This window comes from Poeciliopsis prolifica, unplaced genomic scaffold, assembly GCF_027474105.1.
Source record: "Poeciliopsis prolifica strain line A6 unplaced genomic scaffold, Auburn_PproV2 SCAFFOLD016, whole genome shotgun sequence".
NCBI lineage: Eukaryota > Metazoa > Chordata > Actinopteri > Cyprinodontiformes > Poeciliidae > Poeciliopsis > Poeciliopsis prolifica.
The window spans coordinates 5114549-5142500 of NW_026562391.1; the positions used below are offsets into that span (position 1 = coordinate 5114549).

At 43.6% G+C, this 27952-nt stretch overlaps 3 protein-coding genes across 3 annotated transcripts in view; 1 reads left to right on the top strand and 2 right to left on the bottom strand.

The window, feature by feature from the left end:
* The first annotated feature begins 562 nt into the window (after window positions 1-562).
* cant1b (calcium activated nucleotidase 1b) lies at window positions 563-7238 on the top strand. The gene is made up of 5 exons (XM_055040848.1): window positions 563-766; window positions 2907-3455; window positions 3533-3673; window positions 4244-4447; window positions 5127-7238. The coding sequence occupies exons 2-5, from the start codon at window positions 2966-2968 to the stop codon at window positions 5495-5497; spliced, it is 1206 nt and encodes a 401-aa protein (XP_054896823.1). The 5' UTR covers window positions 563-766; window positions 2907-2965; the 3' UTR covers window positions 5498-7238.
* Window positions 7239-7300: 62 nt separating this feature from the next.
* ogal (O-GlcNAcase like) lies at window positions 7301-15240 on the bottom strand. The gene is made up of 17 exons (XM_055040847.1): window positions 14962-15240; window positions 14784-14835; window positions 14294-14391; window positions 13181-13311; window positions 12234-12405; window positions 12043-12141; window positions 11820-11959; window positions 11601-11745; window positions 11060-11137; window positions 10729-10988; window positions 10489-10654; window positions 9551-9636; window positions 9334-9426; window positions 9191-9261; window positions 8535-8655; window positions 8311-8440; window positions 7301-7576 (listed from the first exon to the last, which is right to left on the bottom strand). The coding sequence occupies exons 1-17, from the start codon at window positions 15011-15013 to the stop codon at window positions 7434-7436; spliced, it is 2037 nt and encodes a 678-aa protein (XP_054896822.1). The 5' UTR covers window positions 15014-15240; the 3' UTR covers window positions 7301-7433.
* A 589-nt stretch (window positions 15241-15829) lies between these two features.
* LOC129367186 (peroxisome proliferator-activated receptor gamma coactivator-related protein 1-like) overlaps window positions 15830-27952 on the bottom strand; it is a 15990-nt gene continuing 3867 nt past the window's right edge. The window contains exons 4-14 of the mRNA XM_055041486.1: window positions 23433-23568; window positions 22602-22676; window positions 21863-22033; window positions 19165-20554; window positions 18871-18924; window positions 17845-18598; window positions 17602-17772; window positions 17268-17331; window positions 17068-17189; window positions 16835-16986; window positions 15830-16254 (exon numbers count right to left, since the gene is read on the bottom strand). Coding sequence (XP_054897461.1) covers window positions 16154-16254; window positions 16835-16986; window positions 17068-17189; window positions 17268-17331; window positions 17602-17772; window positions 17845-18598; window positions 18871-18924; window positions 19165-20554; window positions 21863-22033; window positions 22602-22676; window positions 23433-23568 — 3190 coding nt within the window. The 3' untranslated portion in view covers window positions 15830-16153. The remainder of the gene's footprint in view (window positions 16255-16834; window positions 16987-17067; window positions 17190-17267; window positions 17332-17601; window positions 17773-17844; window positions 18599-18870; window positions 18925-19164; window positions 20555-21862; window positions 22034-22601; window positions 22677-23432; window positions 23569-27952) is intronic.

Genomic DNA, 27952 nt, shown 5'->3' on the forward strand with positions numbered 1-27952 from the left:
ATCAGAAGTAGAAGTAGCATTCCTTCAACTCTCGATGTTTTATGTGTAATTAGGCTCACAATTTAAAACAATGCGTTTCTCTGTTTTGGTTATGCAAACATTGCAAAAACATGTACAATTGTATGGCATGATGTGTGCCTCTGTCAAATGTGATAAATGCTTCATACCAGCAATGTTTATAACTATTTGTGTAGACATTTGATACAGAATTCAGGGTGGTTTTGACCTCTGACTTTCCAAGCTGGCATTCATTGGACTTTACTGTTCTATTTCTGATTGGAAATAGAACAGTAAATAATGATCATGAGTACAAACAAAACATAGCAGCCAAAACCACTATCAAAATACAAACATCTTTAACAACGTTGTTGCTTTCCTCAATATAATCTACTGTATACATTATATTGCCCCTTTAATTGAAAAAAGAAGAGTGATCCCAATTGAGATTTTTTGAATTTATTGATTTACTTTATACTTTAAATACAAAAATAAACAATTAAAATTAAATACATATATATTGTTATTTTATTAAAATTTTATTTATTTATTTATTTATTTTGACCAGAATGACTTTTAAGTGTCTGTTATCTGTTTTAACACACAGATGTGGCTGCGTAGAAACCACCATGTTTTGTCTATGACGCTGAAGAGCGGTTAGGCGCCCTTTAACCCTCACTGTGCAGTCGGGAGTCCCAGCAGCGGTTCCTCGGGTGGAGGAGGAGACCGTCACCGGCCAACAGGGCGTCGCGAGAAGCCTCCGCATCAGGTGAGCTGCCGGGGCAGAAATGGGGGACGCGGGGTCGGGCGAATAGACAAGTTGACGAGCAGCGTCCTTGGTGAACCGGGGCGAAATTTAAACGTCTACAACTTGCTGTCGCCAGCCGATGTTAGCCGAGCGGCTAACGAGACGTCTTAGAGGTAGGGGAGACACAACTCTCCGCCCGCGTGAAACGCTTGGCCGCGTCGGCATAACACCGGACATTTCGGCTTAGGGGTTTTCAGGAGCTTATCTGCGTTCGTTTAAACCGGCTAATTCAGCCCGCACCGCCAAAGTTTATGAACCGTTTCACCGGTTTACGTGACCCCAGACTCGAGCTCACGGTGGAATTGTTCCAATTAATTTTCTCGTCGTTTACACGCGACAAAAGTTGTCGAGCGACAGTTGAAATAGTCTGACAGAGTTCGCAGCACTCGGCCGATTCGCGACATTAACTGTTGTGAACGCTTCGATGACGTAACTTTCTGCCCCCTTACGTAACGTAACGTCCCACCGGCGTAAAGCAGTTAAAACCGCAGATGACGCCATACTTACGTCACACTTCAATATGAACGATATTTTAGGTTTCTGAAAATCCCCTGCATGCAAAAAGTTGACAAAAATATTCAAGACATGCTTAAAAAACTATTTACGTATATCTCTTCTTAAATGAGGTCATTTTTTACTTGTATCATTTTGTTTTTTCCCTCTCTTTTTAGGGAAAAGGGGAAATGAGGGTATTTAACTCCCTCTCTTTTTCTTTGTGGCTTTGTTGGAGTTTGCCATGTTTTCATTTACTTCCTGAGAAAAGAGTCCACTTTTACTTTTTCATGTCCCTAAAAATGCGTTTGAGAGGATTTAAAGTGCAACTTTTTCTCCATTTTGTGGGGAAAAATTAATTTCACATCAAAATTTTAACTTTTGCATCAAATTCATCTATAAGCTGTATGCTGTACTTTCTCATATCAACACTAGAAATACAGTTCTTCAGTACTAAGAAAACCAAGTTAGTTTTGGCTGTGAAACCGGAGATGGTCTACAAAAGGGTAAAAGAAGAACCGCTGAACTCAATTATTCATGCGAACACAAGGGCCGAACAAGCGGGTTTCTCCCAGGGATGTGTGCAGAGCAGAACGACGTGATACTAGCAGCCTGTTCAGGGGAGAGGAGGCAAAGGAAGGGTGAATAGTATAATTATTTTTTACACCGCACAAGAAGGTTGAGTTTTGGCCTGTGGCCTGGGTTATGTATTCAGCAGCGACAAAAAGCTCTGTTTGTTCTGTCAAGCCTTGCGTGCTCAGTTTAAAGAGTCGACAAGCACGAACACGTTCACAGAGAAGCGGCAGATGCACCGGGGGAATTATGTGACGTAAGATTATCTGTTCCACCCAGATGACTTCTTGGCAAATATTCATGTGAACCTTTTTTTTTTAAATCTTGTAGAACCTAGTCAGTATATACATATACACTTGACAATTTTAAGTTGTTTTAGGATTAATATTCTGCTTAGAGTGTATATGTTTAAATTGTCAAAGATTGTTCAGAAGATTCAAAATTGCTGGGCAAAGATTTGCTCTATTTGTCGCTGTTTGGAGTAACATGGAGGGTCACCTTGGCCCAAAACAATAACAGATCTCTTCTTTCAGCGGGTACCACGACTCTTTACCTATTTAAGTTTCTGACGGAGATGAAACAGTTTGAGAATAACAGTCTACTAAACGTTTTAAGCTGTCTTAAGGTACTTCACAGGACAAACAGTAAAGTTAAATCAAGGAGAGAGAATTTTGTACAACAGATTAGTGTAAAAAATTATAAAATGGATTTAAAAATAAGGACAAGTGTATAATCTTGACAGCAGTTCAACACGTTAACGAATGAAGGGTGTGCTGGTTCTGTTCCTGATGGTTTGGTACGTTCATGGAGTTCTGTTCCTGTTTGGTATGCGGTCTGCTCAGCCCAACAAAGCCCTGTTGTGAATAAGGAACAATAGGAACAAGAGCCCATTTTAGCAGCTTGCCCTCCTACCAGTTGATATTCTTTTCCAGCTGCTATGAAAGTAGTCTCATACTTCAAAAAACCTCAAACTTTTCAACTAGGTTTTACATTTTGTGGAAGCCTGCTGACGTTTCTCCTTGTTCTTCTTCTCCAGCCGGTGGAAGTTTTCATCTCCGACCCACAGCTGGCTCCAAGGATGAACCCGACACTTCCATGAACTCCTTCGGTTTCGCGGTTCGAGGCCTCCCCCTGGCCTTCGCGTCCATGACGCAGGCCACTGCCTCCGACCTGCGCTTCCATCCCAGATGGAGAGCATTAGTTGTGACCGCCCTGCTGGCCTTGGTGCTCATGCTGTACCTGCATCGGACCGTAGGGAACGCAGACGCACCAACCGGAGGTAGTTTTCAAACTCGCAGAGAGGAGGATGTGAGTTCACAAAGACTCTCTTGGTGTCTAAAGAGGAAAAAGCCCTACAATGACACATACCCGTTGAGTCCACCAGAGAGGACACCGCATGGCATTCGCTACCGTATAGGAGTGATTGCCGACCTGGACACGGCATCCCAAAGCTCCAACGGTCAGACGTGGTTTAGCTACATGAAAAGAGGCCATGTGACCGTTTCAGAGAGCGCGGACAGACTGGAGGTGGAGTGGGACGCGGACACACTCACCTTGGAGAGCAGTCTGGCTGAGAAAGGACGAGGTACGTGACTGAAATCCTGCTTCTACATACGGATGTGCATGTTCATATTAATATGTGGTGCAACGCTGTGCCTGCAGGAATGGAACTGTCAGAACTGGTGGCCTTCAACGGTCACCTTTACAGTGTGGATGACCGCACAGGCGTGGTGTACAGGATTGAGGGAAGCAGAGCCATTCCCTGGGTGATACTTCCTGATGGCGACGGCTCCGTGTCTAAAGGTCAGTGCCAAGGCTGAGGAACGCCAAAGATCGACGACAATTCCTTTTTAGAAAAACAAAAGCTGAACGTTTAGTTGAGAACTTTAGTACCTTCCAACTGTGTTCATACCTCCTGAACTTTTTATGGACCATTGTACACATGAATATGCCTCAACCTAAACCGTTCCACAGTTTAGGTTTGTTGTCCTGTTGGAAAGCAAACCTCTGAGCTGAGGACTATCAGGTATTTAGCTCCGTCCTTCTTCCCTTTAACTCTGAGCTCTGCCTGATCTCTGTCAAAGAAAAGCACCTTCATATTATCATGTGTTTTTTTTTTTTTGTCGTTGTTTATAAATGATTGTATGAACTGACTAAAAATCAACAAAACATCAGACTGTCTCTTGAAAACTTGAAAAGTCGAGAGTTGTCTTCCTTACTTTTGACTTCGGTTATTTGGTTTGGGTTGGTCTGTCACACAAAGCCCCACGCAGTCTATTCAAGTCTGTTCTTGAAGCAATAAGTTGAAGAGCGAGGAGTACTTTTCCAAAGAATTGTTTGTGGTTATGGTCGATGCTTTCATTTTCTGTGCAGGATTCAAGGCGGAGTGGCTGGCAGTGAAGGACGAGCACCTGTACGTTGGAGGTCTGGGGAAAGAGTGGACGACGACGTCCGGGGAATTCGTCAACAACAACCCCGAGTGGGTGAAAGTGATCGACTATAAAGGCGGCGTGGAGCATGAAAACTGGGTGCCTTATTACGCCGCCCTGCGGAGAGCTGCAGGGATCAAACCACCAGGTGCATGTCTGCCGTCGATACCATCCGATGTTTGCGCGAAAAGACTAAAACCTGAACCTGAGCCTTGTGGAGCACCAGTTTGAATCATACCGTTTTGATGAAGCATTACCCACATTCACAAACAGAAGTTCTTGTCAGGATTTATGCTTCTTCCTGAAGTCATGTGTTTTTATGTTTTACTTTAATACGACTGGTTGAAATAAGTAGGTCAGTCCCCCCCGACCCCCTGGCAAGCTTTGTAGAAGCTTAACAATGGTCCATTCATTGGATTTAGGTGTGTGCAGCAGGAAAACATTTGAAGCATGCTGGCCAGGGGTCACCAGGATCAAAGCTGTAAAACTTGAGGAACAACTTTCTGATGAAAGCTGCTAGGCCACCAGCCAATTTCTGTGTAAACATTTTATTAAAAATGTTTTTGTAGGAAGCGGAATGTAATGTTTGGTTTTCATGGATGCTTCCGTTGAGTTTATCTGACACAAAATGAAAAAAATGTATTCATAGAATAAGGATTTGTCCCGCTGTATTTGACATAATGAAATGTTTCTGCCTTAAGGTCCTGGATAAAGTTAATTCAGTTTTGTGACTAGAAACGATCGTCCCACTCAACATATGACGTGGACGTGCGGCAAAGTTCGGTCAGCGGGGTAAAGTCTGAATGAAGTCCTCTTGCGCTTCGCAGGTTACCTCATCCATGAATCGGCAGCTTGGAGCGAGCGCCTCCAGCGGTGGTTCTTCCTACCTCGCCGTGCCAGCCACGAGCGCTACGAGGAGGCGGCCGACGAGCGTCGAGCCACCAACCTCCTCCTGTCCTGCACCGCGGACTTCAGACACGTGACCACGCAGCGCGTCGGACCTTTCGACCCCACCCACGGCTTCTCCTCGTTCAAATTCGTTCCCGACACCGACGACCAGGTCGTCCTGGCTCTGAAGTCGGAGGAGGACGCAGGCAGGATCGCCACATACATCATTGCTTTCACACTGGACGGACGGCTGCTGATGCCCGAGACCAAGATGGGAGATGTGAAGTATGAAGGGCTGGAGTTCATTTGAAATGTGGCAGGGTGAAAGTTTCATATCACGTCATGCTAGAGAGCATCAAGGGTGTAACGTTTTCTGAACGCACAGGTGAAAGGTCAACAGAACAGCTGTGAAAAACGTGCTTCTGCTGATGTCTCCTGTCGTCAAACGCTAGAGTCAAACCTACATCGCCTCGGTGCTGCTAGATGTTTTTTTATTCATTTAATTTTGAGAAGAGACCCGACTGGAGTTGAGTCTATAACAAAAGGGAAGAAAATAAAGTGCTTTTAAAACAATAATCGGGATTTACACCAAACATCAAAGCTAAAATATAAAATAGTTTTTTTGAGATATATATATAAACAGGTAACAGTAACATTTTCTAGTATTATTTAAATGGGAAATGGTTTGTTAGTGAGGCAAAATGTGTTTTCCCCTTTTCATAAGGTGCTAAATATTTTCTGATGATGGCATTTTTCATTACTGATTATGACAAGCACAGCAGTCCTCTTCACTGTGAAGGATTTGATGTTTTAGAAAAAAATGTAAATTATTACCACAGGCGTTTCTGCCTCATATAAGTGAACATTTAAAGAGATGCCTGTCTGCGTTTCTTCATTTTGCTTGTTTTATAATAGCTTTAGCTTTCATCATCAAATTGGATTTATACCAGGGGTTTTCAAGTCTAAATACTTAAATACACTACTGAGAAAAACAAACCCCATGAGCGGAGATCTGTTCTTTTGAAAGGCTTATGACCCTCTCCACACAATGCTGGATGTGAACCTTAGTTCATTCAAATTGTTTGATTTCTTTGCACAGATTATAGACTTGTTTGGGTCGAAGTCAGAACCATTCCAGAAGCTCGATATTGTCTCCTTTCACTCTAAATCCTGTTCTGATGCTTGTAGATTCATTTCCTGTTGGAACCCAACTGTCTCCAAGTTTCAACCATTTAGTTGTAGATTTGAGGTCAAGAGAAAGAGTTAGGTGGCAAGTCTTCTGTTGTGTGCAATGCAACAAAATGGCCACACAGCATGCTGCTGCCACCACCGTACTTCAGTGTTGCCATGGTGTTCTTTGGTTTGCACAAAGCCTCATCCAGAACCGGTTTGGGCCTGTATGTTCCTGTGTGGACTCAAAGTAATCCAGAGTCATTTCAGACGTGCACTCCCACTTTTCTTTTTAATTTCACATGTGTTTATATAATCTCTCCACACTGAACAAACAGCTCAACTAATTTGTCGTTATAGCGTTTCTATTTGGAATGACTATACAAGCATACATTCCATTTTCAGTGTTTGAGATGTATAAATTTGCCTTTAAGTCACACTTTGTAAGCATATTACATTTGTTTTACTCAAAATATCAACAGCAGTAGGCTTTTCACATTCAGATGCAGTGAAAGCACATCTCTGTGCAGCGTCGCTCAGCTGGTCACTCAGGGTTCAACAAATGGAGAAGAAAAAAAAAAAGTGTCCTTAATCTTAAATCCAGTCCTGTTCGTGTTTTACTGCCGAGAAGCCCTGAACTTGGTCGTGTTGTTTGATGATCCCTTCATATGTAGAGACATGAAGCACGGTTACTGAATGAGGCAGGAAGTTTGTTGTTGCTGATCTTTGTACATCTTTATTTCCTTCTCCAAAGTTAAACTTTTTTTATGCTTCTAAAGCGAGAGAACAAATTTAAAAACAGTGAAATAATCAAAGATTAATTCTTAATATATTCTCATTGTATGGTCAAAATGACAAATAAAATGCATTTTTTAATTGTCTTGGTGTGTGAGAGAATGTGTCGCCTTGATAAACATCCCTCTGAACTGAGAAACGCTAACGATTCACTGTGGATGTTTCCGATTTATTGAAAAAATATCCTTGCAGACACAACGTTGACAAAACGTTAAAGAGCAGGCGAAAGATTTGATTCAAACTGATGAGCGCCGTTTACCAAGATCCTGAACGCTTTCGCGTTACTGAAACTTTGCTGCCAGGACGACGGCATCCTGAGGCAGACTCTTGCCCACGGGAACGAGCTTCAAGGAGCCGAGCTTGGAGAAGAAGTCGAGCATCCTCCGGTCGCTCTGCCTCAGCTCGCAGAAAACCCCTCTGGAGCCTGGAGGTTAAACAGAGAGTCAATAAGAGTCTGTCTTTGATCAAATTTAACAAGATACTTTCAATTCAGGAGTAAGTACACATTCAGGCAGGTCTAGTTTTAAAAATAAGGTGACGATCAGGATCAGAGGCGGCAGCAGAACTACAGCATGCTTCTAACGAATGAAGTAAAAGTAAAAAGCAGCCATCCAAGAAATTACTCAAGCAAGAATAAAGTATTTGGTGAAAACAAAAAAGACTAATCAAGTAATGAGTAACTCATCAAAACATCAATAATTTAATATCAAGAATCAAAAGAAACTGAACTAAAGTATGTTATGTGGAAATTCTAGTTTTTAAGGACCAAAATGAAAATCTACAAAACTTTTACAAAAAACACAAACTGTTTTCCAAAAAGATTTTACTCCATATAAAACTTGAACAAAAACTGCAGGTGTATGTCTGGTGACTTTTAAAGTTAAAACAAGCTAATTCTCCATTCAGCGAAATTACCCACAGTGGGAAGGGTCAGAGTAGCGAAACTTTGTACCAAAATTACTCAAGTAAAAAGTTCAGAGTAATAATACTCCTACAAGTACATTTTTCCCAGAAAGAATGTAACTATTTACTACCCGACTGATCATGACTGATGTAAAGTAAAGCTGCAGGAACAGAGATGGGCAGGTTCTCCTTTAGACCCAAATAGATTTGAGTTTTAGCGATTAGCCCTCAGAGCTTTGAGACGGTGCGACTTACCGCTGCTCCTGATGGAGGACAGCAGCTGAGTGACCATACGCCTGGCCGGGGATGGATCAGTGACCCGAGGCAGCACTTGGACCACAACCAGGGAGGGGTAATCCTCCAACAAGGTGTCACTTCCTGACCTCTGGAACCGCAACGCAACATTCGGACAAGTCAGACTTTGTTTATTTCCACCAACTGTTGTAGAAACTTACTCTGGGATCGTAAGTTTTGACCACCTGCTCTGTGCCCGCAGCTTGTTTGGCATCGGTGAGCGCCAGCGCATAACCACAAACCCCGATGTCATCCTCCACTACAAGAGCGCACGAAGGAGAGGGGGCGACGTCCCCCGAGGACAGGCTGCGGACGGCCAGCAGAGCACATGAAGACGCAGCTCACAGGACAAGGGGAAATATTTACAGATACTCGTCACTGATGGCGAGCTGACAGCTGCTGTTGATATTTTATGATTTCAGACCTGGGAATAAATAACTATCAAGATATTAGCCTGAAATGAAAAGTTACAAAAGACAAAATAACAATAGAAGTGGGTAAAATGAAGCATTCTTACAGAGGGAAGTACAAAGAAAAGCAGTGTTACTAATTAATCTGTTATCTTCTCAAACATGAGCACTTCTTCGAAAAAGCAAGAGAAATTATCCCGTCCCAAATTCACATCTTTCAAAGTAAAGCTAGTACAGGTTCAGAGAAACAAAGTATAAAACTCCAATAAAAAAATATCTGGGTTGGCTATTTTTTTCCTAGTTTTTTGGAATGATCAAATCTTAAAGGGAACTCTTAATTTATATCTGGTTTGAGAATATGTAGCCACTCTTTTGGTGCCATTTCCCCAGAAACAGAAACAATAAATATTTTTTGGGGAGCTTTTTCTTACCGGTCACTGATGAGTGTAGGGCTTGGTTCCTCTCGTCTCTGCATCTCCTTAAAAATCTTCTGCACCTCAGCCTGACAGAGCAGTTTTCACGTTAGGTCGTATGTTAGATACAACCCAAACGGTGCCTCAGCGCTGGACCTCACCTCGTCGTTGCTGCAGTAAGGACGTATGCAGTAGACTGCAGTCATGGGAGGGTGTTTGAACAGATCCCTGTTTCCGTGTCCTGGAAGCATCCTCTGCAAATTCAAACGCCAACGTTTTAACTTTGACTTTCTCCAACTTCGGTTTCCTCGTTTCCTGCGGGTGTTGAGTCATTGCCGAATATCATTTTGGAAGAAGTCACTTCCCTGGTTTGGTTACCTGGAACTCTCCGGAGAGGCCTCCTCTGAAGCCCCACGGCTCCGGGTCGTCGGTCAGTGTCTGAGCGGAGGGTTGATCCTGACCTCCTGTGGAAATAAACACACAATATAAACTTTAATAAACACCAACTGGCCAGCTAACATGTACAGTTTTTTTTTTAAATAGTTTTGGTTCATTTTGACAACAGTTAAAGAAAATAAAACACAAAACAGGTTTTATGTTATAGCCGTCATTTATTATGGGGAAGACTCAACTTCAAGTCTGAGCCATAAATAGTCATTGCTAAAAAATTTTAAAAAAGGTTGCCATTTCACAGTTTCACACTTGGTACCTCTCAAAAGTCCCCTGACTTTTAATCCCACAGATAATCTGTGGCTTGTTATCAAGGGAACTGCAGGGCTGTGACCACTTGTCACAGCAATTATTATTGTTATTATTATATTATTATTATAGGTTGACAAACATTACCAGTTTTAATATGGCTGTTTGGGAAACTAATCACAAAGAACTGTGTTTTGTATCACTAAATTGTACCTGCATTTAATTATATTTTAAAATGTAATGATGCTCTCAATGAACAAACAGGATAAAATAACAGTAAAGCTAACAATCCTGATAATATGGGCAGTTTTGGGCGTGTTAATCATAATTGGATAAATTTAAGTTCTTATTGTGAGTCGTCACAATAAATTAAAAATGATACGATAAATGCCTTACGCGATATAAACATTTTTAGAGAGACAAAATTTTGTATTTTTAATCAACACAAATAAAATCTGGAAATGTAATTTAAAAAAAATTTATGTATAAAATATAAACGTTTTAAAAAAATATTAATAAAATAAACTTCTAACGATGTAAAACTTTGATAAATTTTGATCATTCTCGTGATGCATCCTGCCTGCTAAGTGTTTTTCCAGCAGAAAAGGTTTTCCCACCGAGAGTCTTGACGTAGGCCCGAGCCAGTCCGACGCCGCTCTTGATGTCGCAGATGTAGTTGTAGAGGTCGTACAAAATGCTGCGGTTCGGGGCGTTGGACAGACGGTTGAACATCTGCACCACTGCCTCGCACATGCCGTCGAACTTCCCTGCCCGGCCGCGCCACTGAAATGGAACAGAAATATTTCATGAAGAGAACTAGGATGCAGCAGGAAGTGCTTAAAAGAGCCCTGCCCGACCTCTTCCGTCTGCGCTGCGGCAGCCTCACGGTGGGTTTTGAGCCAGTCCAGCTCCTCCAGCATGCTCCTGGCCGCGGCCCCGTGCTCGTACGGCAGGTAGAAGAGGTCCGACAGCAGGTTCAGGTCGTCCAGAGTCAGCGGCTCGGCCGTGTACAGCGGGTTGTCTCCTGGTCCGGGAACGTAGAGGCTCTCAGCCACGTCCGTCTGCATGGGCTCCTCGTCCGGCGACGCTTTTCTGAGGCGAGCCGACCGACAAGCACCTGCAGGCACGAGTCGATTGGACTCCTGTCTCATTGGTTTTTCCTGAACTTTGAGTCTGGCTGTACTCTACCTCCCGGCTGATCTGCGCTCATGAACTCCTGCAGCCAGTCTGCGAGGGCCAGAGTCAGGGCTTCCTGAGGGCTGTAGCCTGGAGGCAGAAACAGAGAAGGTCGTTCTCAGGGTCAAACCACATTGAACTGACACCTCATTCAAATGATGATTAGAGGTAAATCCAGACTTTTGTGGGGTTTTTTTTCACATTTATAACTTTCTTAAAAAGTTACGGATTTTGTCACCAGTCTGATTGTCTCAATCTCAAAGTACCTTAGTGTCCAAAGCTTCAAAGATTTTTGGATTTTCCAATCTTCCTTAAAAAAAAGGTTGTTTGGTCATACCTGGAGACTCGTCTCTGGTTTAGTGTTTGGACACTACAATGGTATAAAATGTGTATTTTTTAATAAAATAGAATTGTACTACTCCTTAGTGGTTTTAATGAAGAAAACGCTGATGATTTTGGAAGGTACCATAAACCAGGAGTCTCCAGTTTACCTGTAGATGTGACCCGGTGCCCCTACGTCTCACCCAAGTACAAGACAAAAAGCAGAACTCACCCGTTTTCACATCACTTCCTCCTCCGGTAGCTGAAGATCTACACCATGTTGCCAACGTGTGGATGGCCACGAAGTTTACATAAAACTCACAGTTGGGGTTTGTGAGCACGCCTCTCAGTTTAGGAATCAGCTCGGTGGGTCGATCCTTCATAAAGATGCAGCAAAGCCGATCATTGATGAGCTCAAGCAGGCAGCAGAGCTGATTCTGCTGATAAATACCTTAAACGGTCCCAGGAAGAGCCGTTGGGGATCGTAGTCATTGGCATGAATGTTGTCCCAGATGACCGGTGCCCTCTTCAGGACCGCCGTCACCTCCTCTATGGACTCAACTGAGATTTTGTTGGACACCACTTTCGGACCTGAGAAACAGCAGCAAAAGAACTGAATAGATGGACCCGATCTCTGACTAATAAACGTGGAAATAAACGGACTGCAGCCCCACCAGTCCACAGTATGTCAATCCCAGGCAAGAGCTTTTCCCCAACGGTCTGCAGATACGAGGACTGAGGCACATTGGGTTTGCAGAAAGCAGCGCAGTAGTCTGGAGACCCAAAACGAGTCAGAAGCAGGGGATAAAAAAACTACAAAAAACACCACATTTAAGCATCATTTGCTGTTTTAGAGGAACCTGACCTGTTGGGCAGAAGAGGAAGGTCTTGGCGTCTCTCAAGTGCTGGTACACCTCGTTGGTGACGGCCACCTGGGCGTGGGCGAAGGAGCTGAAGGCCTGCTTGTCCGCTGGACACATCTCAGTCTCGATGTCGTCAAAGAGCAAAGAGAAGGACCTGCAGCCGAACTCCTTCACCTGAAACGCGACAGCTGTTTGAACAACACGCTGGGTCGCTCAGCAGGATGAACTCACTAAATCTGAACAACGCCACTGTGAATTTACTGACTGCACTTGATCACAATTTGATGAGAAGAAAAAACTTGTTTCTGCCTTCAAGCAGAGAGTTACATAAAGATATTTTTGATCTGCTGGTAGAATCAGGGCAGGAAGAAATTTGAGTCTTCAAGGGCCTTCTAAAGTTTTCACGCCCTTCACTGCTGGTTTTCTATTCCAGTGTCTAATTCAGTACTTTGTAGGTCTGTCTGCCTGTGGCTCCAGTTATAAAGTCTTTTTGAGGTCAGTCTATATAAACTTCACACATCGAGAGACTGACATTGTTGCCCATTTCTCTATTACAAATACGTCGGGGTTGTGCAGACTGTCTGCAACCATCTTTTTTTTTTTTAATTCTCAAGCATTTGATCTGTACTTTGACTGGGCCATTCTAACACAAATATGCTTCGATCTGAACTAGCTCAGTTCTCTGCCTGCAGGGTTCTGCTGGAGGCGAAGCTAAAAACTCCAACCGGCTTTCTACCACGACTGACTTGTTTTCAGCTCCATCCTACATGTTTTGTGGTTGCAATATGAGAAAACCTTTGAGCCGGGAGGAAGTTTAGGCACCGTGACTCAAAAGGTATAACAGCTCAATTTTTTTATACCCACTCGTAAAACAAATCCTCTGGGAACCATAAAGCTAGATACAGTCAGTGGTTTCATCGAGCCTGTGTCTCAGCTGCCAAAGTCCGACCTGGTCCAGCTTCCTCTTCAGAGCTGCGACCTCCCTGGGGTTGGAGAAGGTGATGTCCAGGCCCGGAGAGATCGCGTAGATGAACTCCACCTGGTTCTTTTCGGCTGCTGAAATCAGGGCCACCAGTTGCTCTGGGAGGAAGGGAAAAGATGGAGGCAGGTTCTTGACAGTTTCCAACACAGATTAGCTTCAACACACTTCCTGATAACGTCCAAGGATGAGATCAGGCAACAAGAGGCATTTTGGTAAGAATAACGAGGCAGTAAAACCTGAAGGATTAACCTGAGATTAGACCATAGATTCAGAGGGTTAAACATCAAACTGCAGTCTGAAACATCCCTGATAACAAACAGAGATGCACCAAGCTTAGCGTTTAAACACTGTCTCCACAGAGATAAAGAGGACTCAGAGTGGGACTCTGAATTACTCTGAGCAGCTGACCCTGGAAGACGGGTCAGCTGCATCCTGTGATCATTCTGTAAATCATTCAGTAAATCGTTTCTGTGTTGATGTGGCCATACATTTAGTATCACTATCCTGCTGAAAGATCAAGTTGGTGCTCCATTTACAGCCAACTGTCAAAGGCTAGCAGGTTTTCGAGTATAACAGGCCCACAGCATCACAGAGCCTCCGTCGTACGTTATACTGGGCATGAGGTGTTTTCACAGCAGCCCACCTGAAGTATTCATTGTGACAAAGTTTAATCTCATCGTCTTGGCGTAAAGATTTAAAACTTTAAATATTAAAGAAAAAGATTGGAGAGCAGCCATTTTCTTGTACACTTCCTTACTTGTAAAAATGAGCACTGACAAACTTTGTTCTTGTCTTGTGTTTCCCATTTTGAAGAGAAATTATGCATCTCTCATTACAGAAAGATGTGGCTTTGTAATTTAGAGCTTCTCCAATAAAGACGCTAAGTTAGCATGGGTGAATTGAAAAGTTCATAGAAAAACAAAGATGGGATTTTTCAGAATTGTCAATTATTCTACTGCAATAACAGCTCTGTTCACACACTTTTACCAGTTTCTCTAAATTGCCCTGAGCTATGAGGGCGTGTATCTGTGACGGTCAGTGGTAGTGGCTACAGGCATCGGATGAATGCATGAAACTGACCTGCCTCTTCAGGAGAGTACAATTCTCTCCAATACATCCGGTGTTTGTAGTCGTCCTTGGGAGCGTACAGGTAGGTGTTCAGGCCCCACTTGTGCTCCCTGGGGGAAAACATCATTATATCTTGCATGAAATGCAGTTTTAAATTTCACTATATGGTGGAACAATTCCATCTGGACATGACTTATAGGGGCAGTCGCCCAGGGCCACAATATTTAAGGAGACAACAAAGATGAGCTTTGTTTTATTTTAATTTAATTTGAAAATCATACAAATATAGTCAGTTTATTTGGAAACAACATAAAGTTATTGGCTGGACTTTATATCCTTCCCATATATGTATGGTACTGGCTTTTAATGCGCTGTAATGTAATTTGGACAATAAACTTTCCTCAGGGGCCCAAACAGCTCCAGCCTGGGGCCCACATCATTGTAAATCCGGCCCTGTCCCTCAGTGTGACAACAAGCAGTTTTGTTGGTTTAGTCCACTCACCTTTTAAAGAGCTCTGTTCTCTGCTCCATAGTCCACGGCCTCCCATAAAACCCTGCATCCAGCAAATGTAAGCTTTGATTCACATCAGCGCCACAAACAATAAACTAGCAGAAACAAGCAGGCGGTGAATCGATGTCGATTTATTGGTCCCGTAAGTCTGACTGATGAATGGTCTCACCTTCCACCACCCCACTGATGAAGGGTCTGTCGGTCCTGCCAGGTGTGGACATGTCGCCGGTGTGACTCGCAGCCTCCTCGCGCACACGGAGCTCACTACGGAACTGTCATGGCTGCGCGCTCTAACCTTTGCTTCCCCCCGCGGTTTATGACGCCGTCTTATCGCAGCATGAGCGAACAGAACCTGCTGCAGCAGCACCGCTCTAAAGTCTAAACCCGTAAACGTCCGGGCGGAACCACAAACTTTCCTCCGCTCGTCCGTCAGGTGCGTTAGGTGAGCCGGCCATTAGTGATGACGACACGAGAGGGGGCGGGGTTTCGGTGGAGGCCAGTCAGAGCTGCAGTTTAACCCATGAGTTGTAGAAAAATTACCCTAAAGGCCTAAACTGTAATTTTACGGCTTGAGAGTTTATAACTTTTCCTAAATTGACCCCGTCATTAGAAAAAGTGATACTTTGTTTTTGTTAATATTTCCATGTGGGCTGTACTCCACCAGCCCTAAACACACATATCAAAGAAACTGGACTGATGTACAAATTGAACTTGCATTTGACCTGCGCCTGACCTCTCACTCTGCAGCAAACCCCTCACATCACAAAGTTTCCAAACAAAACAGAAAACCATATCTGACATAATAAAAACAAATTATATATGAAGTGTATGAAGGTACACTGAATCTGATCTGATCAAAAGAAAAAGAGTGTAAACCTGTTGATGTCTTTTGGTATTGTAAAAAAATTAATTGAGTTGATTTGATCAATGTCAGCTTGTTTTATTGTGCCAAATAGATCTTGAATTCAAAATTAATCTGCTTTATTTTGTGCCTTTTGTTAGGGCACATCAAAAAACTTTAAATAAAACCCAGAATAGAAACAATAAAACATCTTTATTTTGATATAGAAAACTTTAAACATGTAACTTTGTGTGTTGGAATGTAATAAACATGCAATAAAACATATTCAGTGCCAGAGCGCTACATAATGATGCTGTTCCAACTGTACAATGAGTGCTGTACTGTCATGTACAAGTCAATAAATGCAAATGTGTTCAGCTTATTCATTCAAACCTGAAAACACCCAAAACAAAAGTAACAAAACAAAAAAAGACTTTTGCTACATTATTGTGAGATTGATGCTCTTGGATCCAGAAAGTCTCTCTGGATGATCTTCATCCTGCTGCTCGGCTCGGCTCTGCTACCTCTTCAGTCCTCTCTGGGCCTGTTTCAGCAGCGAGTCAAAGTCCAGGTCTTCAAACCTACTTCTGGGGGCCGGCGACTCTGCCTCTCTGTTAGAGTCTGAACAACATCATCAATTTAGGTTAAATTCATTTAAAATTATTATTTGAGCAAAAATATACAAAAGATGTTTGTTTTGCCTTTTATGCCCCAGTATGTAACTTTATTTATTTTATTTTTTTACATATTTGTTGAAGCTGTCACCAAGTTGTGAAGCAGTCAGAACCAGGCGGAGTGTCTTAGCGATGTCAATCAGGCTTCTGCATGTGCTGCTCACCCATCCCCAATTTTCTCTGCCACAGCTGCTGATAACGGTGGAAAAACTATTTTTCTGTAATGCCAACACATTGAGTAGTGTGTACACAAGGTTGATTGACAGCACTAAGACCTTCCCCCCTGGCTCCAATTGGTTCTGAGTGGAGCATTTCTTCAGACGGTAATAGTAGCTCAGGTGGAGGAGCTCGATTTCTTCAGATTATCCTTCACATACTACACTGTCACAACATAACATTTTAACTAAAATGTAAAAACTTACTTATTTTTAAAGTTATATAGCCCATCTCTAATGTTAGGAATTGAAAGAAATGACAGTAAAATGTCACTGAACACAAGGTTTTTTCCCGGAGGGAACGCTTCTCACCAAGATCAGCATAGTCAGAATTACAAAACTGCCTCCGACCACCGAAGCAGAGGTCAAAGGGCAGCTCATTGGGCTGTCTCAGCTTCCCGCCGTTATCGATGGCTGCGAACGCATCCTCCGTGTTGTAGAACGTCACAAAGCCGTAGTGGTCGCTGTGGGGACCAACAATGGGTTCAAGTTAATGCGGTTCAACAAGTGAAAGAGTCGAGGTGAGAGTGACTCTGAGAACTGACCTGCCGTCTCTGAAGTGAAGCGACACGCACTCGACCTCTCCGAACTGAGAGAAGCGTTCCCTCAGCTCGTCGTGCGTCATCGTCCTGCGGATCCGGCCGACGTACACCACCCTGCGTTCGTCCTGGGTTATATAAATTAACATACTTTCAGCCCTCTGAACGAAAACGTAATGGTATGAGATGGAAGAAAAAGTACCCACGATGGCTTTAAGTTTCTGAATCCTCATGTCCCGCTCTCTGCTGCGCCGCCTGGACTCCCTGCTGCTGCAGCGAAGGAGAACACGACAAAACTTAAAACATGCAGCTCATTGTGATTGTTTTTAACCTGCAGCTACAGCGGCGTAAAGGTTTTTATCCACACACTGCTTAACACCCTCCTGTAAAGCAGCCATGCTTCCTTGAAACCTTTTAAAAAGAAGTGAAACTTTGGAGAAAATAAAACTTAAGAGAAGTTTTTACATCAAGTCTGCCTGCGTTGACGACGACCAAAGACTTTTACTGTGTGACGAGGACTCATCAAGAAAAGTAACTCACGCAGACACATCCCTCCAGTGCCTGTGGTATATTTGTGGGGAAGACGATCGGGATCTGGACCGGGACCAGGACCTGGACCTTGATCGGGCCGCGCGGTGACGCCGGGGAGGCGTGGCGCAGGAGGAAGGGGAAGACGAGCAGGAGCTGCTCTCTGAGCGCCGGCGGCGGATCCTGTGTGGAACAACAACATGAGGTCAGAGGAGGCGGCGGTTACACCAGAGGACGACGAGAGACGAGGAGCACCTGGGCCGTTTTGGAGAGCAGGAGCAGGACGAGGAGCTGGAGCCAGAGTCCGAGCGAGGAGACCTTACCCTGTACCTCCTCCTGCTCCGTCCCCTCCCAGGCGGAGTGGGAGGAGGCGTTGGGAGACCGCACAGCGCCGCCCTGCTGTCGTCTCGGCCGCGCCTGTCTGCAGCCTTTCTGGGAGAAAACCGCAGAGCTTTCTCTGTACTCGTGTCTGTTTCTGAACCCGTCCCGGTTTGATCCGATCGACGGTTCTCCGAAACGTGATCCGCCGTCCGCTCCGGTTCTGTGGCGGCTTCAGCCAGCAGCTGGGCTTGTGGAGGGCAGCGCTCAGCAGAACTGCAGTAATCGTGATCGCAGCACAAATAGGCGTAGATCTGAGCCGAACTGTGAGCGGCGGGCGGCTCCGACTGGCTCGTCCGGACCTTCCTGGTCGGAAGCGGGCGCGGTTCGATGATCTGAACGAGCTTCAGAGACAGACTTCTGCATCTCGTGGGCGGGTTCCTTTGGGTGCTCAGGACGACCTCGGTGTGTAGAGGCTCGGGGACGTCTAACGATCGGACGTCTTTCAGACCGTCTCCAGGGCTCGGTGGTTCCGGAGGCCCCACAGTGGGCTTCAGCGGAGATGTGGAGATCAGCTCTGGTCTCTCAGGCTCAAGTCTGTCCAGGCCCAGCCGACAGTTCGATTCGCCGGATAAGGACGAAGAAACAGAAACTGGCTCGGGCCTGTTATTACAATTGCCGTTGTCTATAGCTGAAAGGGAAAAAAAAAAGAAAAAACAAGAAAGTGAGAAGATTGTTTAACACAAAGAAAACAGAAATATTTATATTTGAAATCCTTGAAGAATCTTGAACAATTTGAGTTACCATAACATTTCATTTCTCTTCGGGGTCAAAGTATTTTTTTTTTTTTAATTGCATTTCAACAAAAAAATAAAGAATCCTGCCATTTAAGAGCCGTGATTAGCACATTTAAGGACAACTTCCATTTATAAATAAAGACATTTTAATGCTGTAACTACCCACCTTGTGTTTCCTCAAACTGCTCCAGCAGGCTGGTCAAGTCAGCAGCTTCAATACCTTCAAGAACAAACCGAGAAGAAAGGATTTATTTTTTCCTGTTCTTGAAAACATTGTGACATTTAGTTTAAGATCTAATTTGCCCTGATTAGCTTTAGAGAAACTGTCAGTGAGGTAAATTGGTCCTTGGTGAGAAGTTTATGAAATAAAATTCTGTTTTAATTAAATCAATCCAGAAACTCGACCTGGCCTTTTGTCTCTCTGTCTCAGATGAAGTTACCCGTCCTCAAGAGGCTTTACCTGATTGATCAGTAGCACTGTTGTTTCTGCAGTCGTTCTGAGGTGGTTCTGGATCTGTAGTGTCCGTAAACGGTGACATCATGTGACTCTCTGTGGGAGGCCGATGGAGGCGTGGTGTGATGGCGGTAAACCCAACATCTGGACTCAACGGCCGCTCTGCTCGGCTCAGATCTTGAGGAGATTCGGGGTAAACACGTGGCGGCATCTCGGTCAGCTTGGCGTTTACTTCCTGAAGCAGCGGGGTGTCCACGGCTTTACTGTCCTCGTTGGGAGGGGAGGTACTGAGCTTTGGTTCTGAAGATCTCTCATAAAGTGCTTGGGATTCATTTTGGATCTGTTGTGGATGCTTGTTGCTGCGCAGTCTAACGAGGACCGGGTTTGGAGGATCGCTACTGACGAGCTTTGGCTTCTTCACTGGACTTCTCCTGCTGTCTGGTTTCCTGCCGCTGGGTGTGGCTGAGTGGTCAGGCGGTGGGCTGGCAGAGGAGATTCTGGGTTCAGGTTTTGAGCTCTTCAGCCTCCTGTGATGTAGATGGTTGGGTAGTTTAGCCTCCTTTAACTTAACATGTTGGGTGAAAGTGCTGAACTCAGCTGCTGTGTTTGGTCTACGCAGGGGCAAGATGGGGGGCAGCTCTTTGGGCAGCTCAGACACAGAGGGCCACCTGGTGGTGTAATTCCTAAGTTCCTCCACCGGGGGTCGTCTATTCAGCCGGAGCTGCCTGTACTCTTGCAGGCTCAGTGATTTGGTTCTTGTCTCGCCTTTCTTCTTCTCCTGTTCTTCGTTGTTTCCTTCTGAGGGCTGTGTTGAAGGTTCAAGTGCTGAACCTGATGGCTCTTTGAGCGTTTCCCTGATTTTCTCCTCAATTTCTTCTTCCTCTGATTCATCAAACGACGCCACGTGAACAGGACCAAAGCTCACCCTCTTCTTCTTCTCTCTGGAAGTCTTTCCATTTAGCAGTACACTCTTCAGGGGTGAGCCATCCCCTCTACTTCCACCCTCTTCCTCCTCCTCTGTCTGTTTTGAAGGTGCCTCATCTTCAGACACGACGTTTATCTCTTCGTCGCTGTCTTCGGAGGGCTGTTCATACCGCCACACCTCTTCCTGAGAGAAAAGGGACTCGTTTTTCCTCGGATCATCCTCTTTCTCTACATGCAGCTTCAAGCAATAGGGGTGCATGAGTTTCACCAAACTGACGAGGGACGTTGAGGTGAAAACCTCCACTTCCGTCTTCGCCCTCACGTTTTTGGAACAGAGCAGCTTCTGGTTTTGTTTCTTTAACATCTGGGGGCGACTATTCCTCTCTACTTTCTGCTCTCCGTCTGAACGGGTTCTCGAGGTTTCGTTTGGTGGCTTGGGTCTGGGTCGAAGTCTGAAAGAAGGCGAGGGTTCCTGAAGGGTAGGAAGGCAGAGGTTGAGGGTCAAAAATAGTTTCTCGGGCAAGAAAAAAAAAAAAAAAGAAAACTGTGGAGAAACAGCACCCCATCAACACCAATCAACAAGATACTGGCAAAATGTCAAAGAAATGTGCATTTATGCCAGCGTTTTTAGTCTGCTTTCATCAAATTCTAATCCATTTGCCTAGAAAGTCCGGTTCGCTTGGGGAGGTATGAAGGTGCAATCAAACTCTGATGCAGACCAAATAAGAGATCTATGGTCCGCCTCAAAACCTAAGTCTTGGTTCTGGTGCATTTTAAAAGCCCAGCTGACCTGAGACTGCTCCAAAAGCAGGAAGCGGACTACACTACCTGGCATTCTGGGTAAATATATATATATAAAAAACCAAAACATTTTTATAGTATGAAGCACTTTGAACTGCCTTGGTGCTGAAATGTGCTAACCAAGCATAGAAAGGAAACAAGCGTGTCCAGAGGAAGGAACGGATCGTGGCCTTTTATCAAAGACAAAACAGAAATCATACAACTGATAAAATCTGACAGCACTGAAAATGTAATAATTGTTGCAGCACTCAGAGTCTACCAGACAATCAGATATGAAACACATCCTTAGATTTAGCTTTTCAGCTGAGAGGGTGTTTTGATTACGTTTTTCAAATTTTCCTCTGAACTTCCTCTTTTACATCTGCCCTCTCCTGAGTGAATTGCAGCAGTGGAACATTGGTGTTTATGCATGTTACATCTACAGACAATAATCCCCTGCTTTGTCCTGCTGCAGGTATGTCGACGCAAATGTCGACGCAAGTCTTGTTCAGCTGATTTTCGGTATTAACTTCTGGCTCCTCATGCTGTCACAGCAGTAACACTTTATGACCTATATAAAGTCACTGCAAAGTCCACGGGAAGATGCCGGTGTGAAAACTTTAAAGTGACTTTGTCTCTGCACTCTGCTCCAGTCCGGACTGAACTCTACAGCAAGAAATGTGTGATTTCACAGCAGCAACCTTATGAAGCTGAACTATAATCCCTTCAGAGTCTGTTTAACGTCCGGATCAATAGCGACTGTTTTCTTTTGTTGCCTCTGAACGATTATGTTGAGAAATAAACTACTTTAAACGGGTTGCTAAAAATAACTTTGAGAGGAAACTTATTACTTAACACACTTCAATAATTCACTGAAGTCGTTTGTTGTGTCAATATCTCACCTCAGATAAAGAAATTTTAATATTAGTTCTTAAAAGGCCAAACTGAATATGGCATCGATGCTCATGACCGCTCCCACTGTCATTTAGCTTCTCCCCACCTGAAGGCGCGGCTCGACTGTGCGCTCTGCTCGGTGCAGCAGCTCAGTGTTTGGCACGACGTCAAAGGGTGAGAAGGTCCCATCGTCGTCATCATCCTGCCCCACTCGGTCCAGCATCTCAGTCAGGGCACACAGCAGGCTCTCATTTGCTTCCTCTGCACCGTTGTGGCTCTGAAAGAAAAACCCAACATCCACACTTACCCATCTAAAGAGCCATTTGGTAGGATAATAGTGCAGACTCTGCATGTCAATGTGACGTTTCACCTCATGAAAAACGGCAGAAACATCTGAGCCAATTGTAATATTATTGTAACATAATTAAAAATGAATTATTTGCTGATTGCCTGCTGTCTATCATTAAAAAGATCCATAAAAATAAGTTATGAAGGAAAGACATTCTGGGTTACATTGTCGACATGGATCTCTTCAGACATGGCAACCGTTAATGAACTACTTTAATTCCTTGAGGACAATTACATTAGACTACATGCTGTTGTTTATTTTTGTTTGTTTTGTCCCATTCTTTATTTTATATATATATATATATATATATATATATATATATATATATATATATATATATATATATATATATATTTGTATCTGTTGAACCATATATCAAACTGCATGTCAAAATTAAAAGAAGAAATTAAACTGCAAAGAACTGATTATTTTTAGCTGAAAATTCACAAAATTAACAGAGGGTCAAATGCTTTCATCAACAAGCTTCAACTCTGACCTCTGGTGAAACAGTCGAGTCTTCAAAGATGGCCAAAATGGAGTGGTCCACATCCTGACTTCTGCTCAGGATCAGCTGGAGGGAGAAACAGCTCCACGATTACACAACCAGCAAACAACACACACCTTTCCCTCAGGTGATGAGGAAACTCCAAACAGTGAAAACTGCCTCTTCTCAGGAAGTTTTAAGACAAAACTCCCCAATGTGGCTACGTTTTTTTTTTTTTTTTTTACCTGTAGTCAGAAATTTGTGTCGCAGTAATCAGTTATGTACTGAAGGCTTCTGTTCAATAGGCTGTTTTCTAATAAATACATTGATAATGGTAGAGAGGAGGAGGAGGAATCAGCTGTAAACAAGATGATGGGCACTTTAAACTTGTCAATAAAAACAATCAGAGTGCATTTCCCTTTTTAAGAGAAACATCTGCACATTCTTCTTGTGGCGTTTGTGAACCGTCAGCACGACTATGAACCGGGTTGACCTTTAAAACGACAGTGATGCTCCAGAGCAGAGCATCAGCCTTTCCTCAGGAACATCCTGTCCTCCTGTCGTTCAAACGCGTCCCACGCGATTACCACGCACTCACTCAAAAACACAAAGGCGTCCAAATAAATGTCACAGAGTTAAATGAACTACTATTTAGGTGTTAAAGCCGAGTTAACTGATCCACTTAAGCCGTGTTCCTGAGCTCTTCCTCAGTAGTACTACAGCCACGTGTCGCTAGCGCGCATGTGGCCTCGCGGACCGGCGGAAGCCGCATCACGACAGCGACGAAAAACCGCCCTGTGCCGCTAACTGCTGTCGGGTTGTGTTAGGCGGGGGGACGGGTACCTCGTTCAGGGCGTCGCGGGACGGACATTCGCTGTTGCCGGTAGTTAAATCGCTCTCTTCGCCCCTCTTCCGCGCCGCCATGTTGCTCCGCCACATGGTCCGCTGGCAGGCCGGACGGGGAGACCACGTGGTCCAACTGGCGGGAAGCGCGCAGCCGGAGCTGATCTCAGATCAGGTTTTAAGCACCGCGCGCATCGGGAAGGGCGAGGCGGCGACTCGGAGTCTGACTCTGGATCAGCTGTCCGGCTTCTTCCGCACTGCTTCGGCTTTATCCGCCAAAGACGAATCTCATTTAGCCCCCGAGGCGAATCGATCATTAAAGAGGTTATCAAACACGTCCAAAAGTCATCATAGTCAGGGACGAATGTATTTAAGATTAAATAAATAAAAAATAAAGAAAACTTGGTAGTATTGTTATGTCAGTTTTTTTTATTCTACACAAATTGCGACCTCTGGTGTCAAAATCATCATGACAATTTATTTTAACACTCCATTTGATAATTATATTTTAATTTTATCTTAATAAATGACGCATTATTTATATTTTTTGCCCTGTTTTAGCATTTTTTTTTCTTGTTTGAACGGAGTCTTATTCAAATGTTTATTACTCATTGTCTAAAAAAGAGCAAGTATTTCAAGTACACAAGTTTTTACACACTTAAAGAACGTTTATCCTATTCAGTGGATAAATGGTTTAACTGAAGGAATAAGACAACGAAACATGCCAAGTATACAGCTCACACAAAAAGGGATAAAGAACATTACCAGTCACACTTCATTTACAAGAAAATGCTATAACCCCATCAGAAGTCTTTGCAAGAAAAATATAAATGTAAATGAATATTTATGTAATTAACGTGAAAATAAATAAATAAATAAATAAATAAATATATATATATATATATATATATATATTATATATATAATATATATATATATTATATATATATATATATATATATATATATATATATAACTGGAGAAATACCAGGGCCTCAGGGAGGAACTGGAGAGGGCCTGGAAGGTGAAGACCACAGTGGTGCCTGTGGTCATCGGGGCCCTCGGGGCAGTAACCCCCAAACTGGACCAATGGCTACAACAGATCCCAGGAACAACATCAGACATCTCAGTCCAGAAATGTGCAGTCCTTGGCACAGCCAAGATACTGCGCAGGACCCTCAAGCTCCCAGGCCTCTGGTAGAGGACCCGAGCTCAGAGGATAAGAACCACCCGCAGTGGGTGAGAAGGGATTTATATATATATATCCCCCTATGATTCTGACAAGTTGCTCAACTTCTGCTTTAGGTTTCTTTTTATATTAACAGGATTATTTTGTGTCCGAAAGAACATTTCTTCTGACTCGATGGTATAGCTCAGCTGCTTAGTTGAACTGAATTGAAGCGAATTGAACAGAAAATCGCACCACACTTGTGAAACCGCTCGCTGCTCGTTTTGACCACCAGATGGCGGCATCGCACAACAATGTCGCATGTTTTCCGTTGACCGCACAAGTTGTAAATAACTCACCGATTGATCCGTCGCTCTTGACGTTACACAACTCCGCCTGATGAAGGTCAGTTTTTAAATCAAACGCAATGTTCACACCCTGTGTGTCAGCTGAGAGCCGAGACTGTATGCTCAAGCCAACCTGTTGTGGTGAGCATACACTGAGGAGTTGACCTTTTTGCCAAGAGTCATGGTGGGGTCAATGGCTGCATTAGACTAGCAATATGGCCACGGGCCCATATCTAGAAAGGCCTTTTTATTTTGAGCCGCTGCGTTTTGAGGCGTTTGGAGCATTCCCGCTCCATGATACGTCAGTCTCTGTGAGTTTTCTTCCCACATCAGTCTTCATCCCTCAAACCATCTCCTGCCTTTTGGCGCACATTACTGTCTGAAACGGGGCCAAAACATCCTCCAGCGGGTGAGGAGCTGTGGGTTCAGAAGTGAGCATCTGAGTGTGTATGTAAACCTGGGGGTGGTGTGTGTGTGTGTGTGTGTGTGTGTGTGTGTGTGTGTGTGTGTGTGTGTGTGTGTGTGTGTGTGTGTGGAGATCAGTGTAAGTAGGTTACCTTACTGCAGCATCCAGCACTCAACCACTATGTCAGTACATGGCCCCCCACATGCACAAATGCATTTAACTGACTCTACAGTCACTGTCCCATTTTTCCATTTTTTTTTTTTTTTTTTTCCACAGGAAATGTAAAAATTCACCCACTCAGTGCCATTAGGCTCCAGAAAGGAGAGTGCCATCTTGGTCTGTGGTGAGGGAGGAGTAGGAGGAGAAAGCTTAAAACAAAACTAAATCATTGCTCTCCTCTCTCCTGTGCGGCTCATCCCTTTTTCTCCCTCTTGACCCGTGGAAGGACTCCTACGGCGCTCTTTTGGCACGTCTGAATTTTTTAAGAACCCTCGAGCTCCGAGGAGTGAGGTTTATGTTTTCATCTCCCAGTCTCACTCACACTTGGCTGCATTTGTGAAGGTTTTTTTTTTTTTTTTTTCTACGTGCCTTCCAGTCATCTTGGCTGCTCAGTCATGCAATGTTTTTTGTGTGCACTTATGTGACCTTTCTACTATTGTGGGAGCCATGTGTTTAATAAAAAAAAAAAAAAGAAAGAAAGAAAAAAGAAGGGAAAAGCACTCTGATCTTTAACTCCACACCAGGGGAAATAAACCCACAACTCGTGGGGCTTATACTACTTCAAGTCAGCTAAGTGAGCTGCCTTTGTCGATGTGTGATTTTTCTTTACTTCAAGTGGACTGTCTTTTTCTTCTTCTTCTTCTTCTTCTGTGGCAAAGAGGGACAATGTCCTCCCAGAAGGCTGAGAGGACGCCAGTTTGCAAGAAGTGACAGCCTGATAGCGATACGAGAGAAGGACGTTTTGTCACGTTACAACCATAACCATCATCTGTGATGCATCAACTTGATGTGCAACAGTGAAGTGGGAGGAAAATGATACACAGTTTTAAATCATTTGAAACATTTTTGTGATTTTTGTGCACCAAAATCTGAAACGTGTAGCATAAATAAGTTCTGATGTATCCCACTTTACCCTGTTTTTTTTTTTTTTTTAATTGGCCTGTTGCAATATTCGAATTTTAAACGTCAAATTTTCATCAGCTGATCATCACCATTAAAAAAAATAAAAATAAAGGTATTAAATCAGACTTAATTACACTTGGTCTAATTAATGAATAATGTGTTTCACTTGGTGATGGCGTTACCCAAATAAATTACATTTTCAATATTATTCTAATTTTATGAAGGGGTCTATAGATCTGTACTTTGACTGGGCCATTTTAACACATGAATATGTGATGGCTCGTAAGACATTTTTACTAGTAGTAGTAATGATAGCATTAGTTTGATGTGCAAAAACAAATATTCTGAGCTCATAAAAGGAGTAAAAAAAACAAAATTTAACTAAAAGAAAACAAGTCATGAACTTAACACACCAACCGACACAATAAATAAATACAACAATCACTAACTAAAGGAAAACAAAAAGGTACCGTTAAGTTTGTTAATAAGCAAAAAAACTAAAGAAGGAAGTCAAAAATATTTCACTCAACATAGAAATGTTTTGCAGAAAGCTACTTTAACCAGAGGATTCCCACTCTCCAGTGGGAGCTGGTGGTGCGGGACCATTAACCCTCCATGTGTTTAGCTGAGCTGTGCTCTGGTCACCATCTTTTGTCTGTAAACTCTGGGGTCAGAGGCCACGAGGGGATGCTGAGCAGAGAGAAAATCAGTGGCGAGATGAATTGGTGGGAGGCGGTGACTTACAGGTGTGAGGCCGCTCCTGCACACACGCGCTCAGCCACTCAGCATGGTAACAGAAACCGACATCAATAATGTAGCTGAGAGAAACAGGATGCAGATTCAGCCTGAACACAGGAGTTAACAGGCTGGCCGTAAACAGCCTGTCCGTCCAGCTTCTGCCCTCGGGCCGGATGCACGTTGCGTTTATTAAGATAACTAGCCAAGCACAAACGCTTTTTATAAAATGTTCAGATAGTTTCTACTCGGCCCCACAAAAAAAAGCATACAAAATGTCCACTTTATCTCATAGGTCCAACAAATACTTTGCCGAAAGACTTAACTCTCCAAGTGTGAGACAGATGAGACGACCAAACTGATGCCTTTACTTTTCCTCTTGTGTGACCTCCTGAAAGAGTTGCTGAGGTAGTTTTGGCAGGCCTGTCACCGCTGGAAAGGTTCAGCACTGTTCCATGTTTTCTCCGTTTATGGATTATGGGTTCTCTTGGTTGGGGCTTTTCAAGATACTTCAAGTTATCAGACAGGTGCTGGTAACAACTGGGGGATGGGAGAGGAAAATGTTAAAATACCCGTAGCTCTCAAGTTTTTCCCACCTATCAACAACCACATATCAAAGGCCAGAAGATCTTTTTCACATTGACTAAAGCAACATCCACCGCAGCTCTAAGACAGAAAATTGCTGACTACAGTCATTTATTATTTGCCATAATGGTCACCACATGGCAAGAATCAATACGCA

Excerpts from the sequence above, each read along its gene's own strand:
- cant1b (XM_055040848.1), top strand. The coding sequence starts at position 2,966 with ATGAACTCCTTCGGTTTCGCGGTTCGAGGCCTCCCCCTGGCCTTCGCG. Across the intron at positions 3,674-4,243 it reads CGACGGCTCCGTGTCTAAAG|GATTCAAGGCGGAGTGGCTG; the intron begins GTCAGTGCCAAG and ends TTTTCTGTGCAG. Across the intron at positions 4,448-5,126 it reads TGCAGGGATCAAACCACCAG|GTTACCTCATCCATGAATCG; the intron begins GTGCATGTCTGC and ends TGCGCTTCGCAG.
- ogal (XM_055040847.1), bottom strand. The coding sequence starts at position 15,013 with ATGTCCACACCTGGCAGGACCGACAGACCCTTCATCAGTGGGGTGGTG. Across the intron at positions 12,142-12,233 it reads CTTCCTCTTCTGCCCAACAG|ACTACTGCGCTGCTTTCTGC; the intron begins GTCAGGTTCCTC and ends TTGGGTCTCCAG. Across the intron at positions 11,960-12,042 it reads GATTGACATACTGTGGACTG|GTCCGAAAGTGGTGTCCAAC; the intron begins GTGGGGCTGCAG and ends GCTGTTTCTCAG.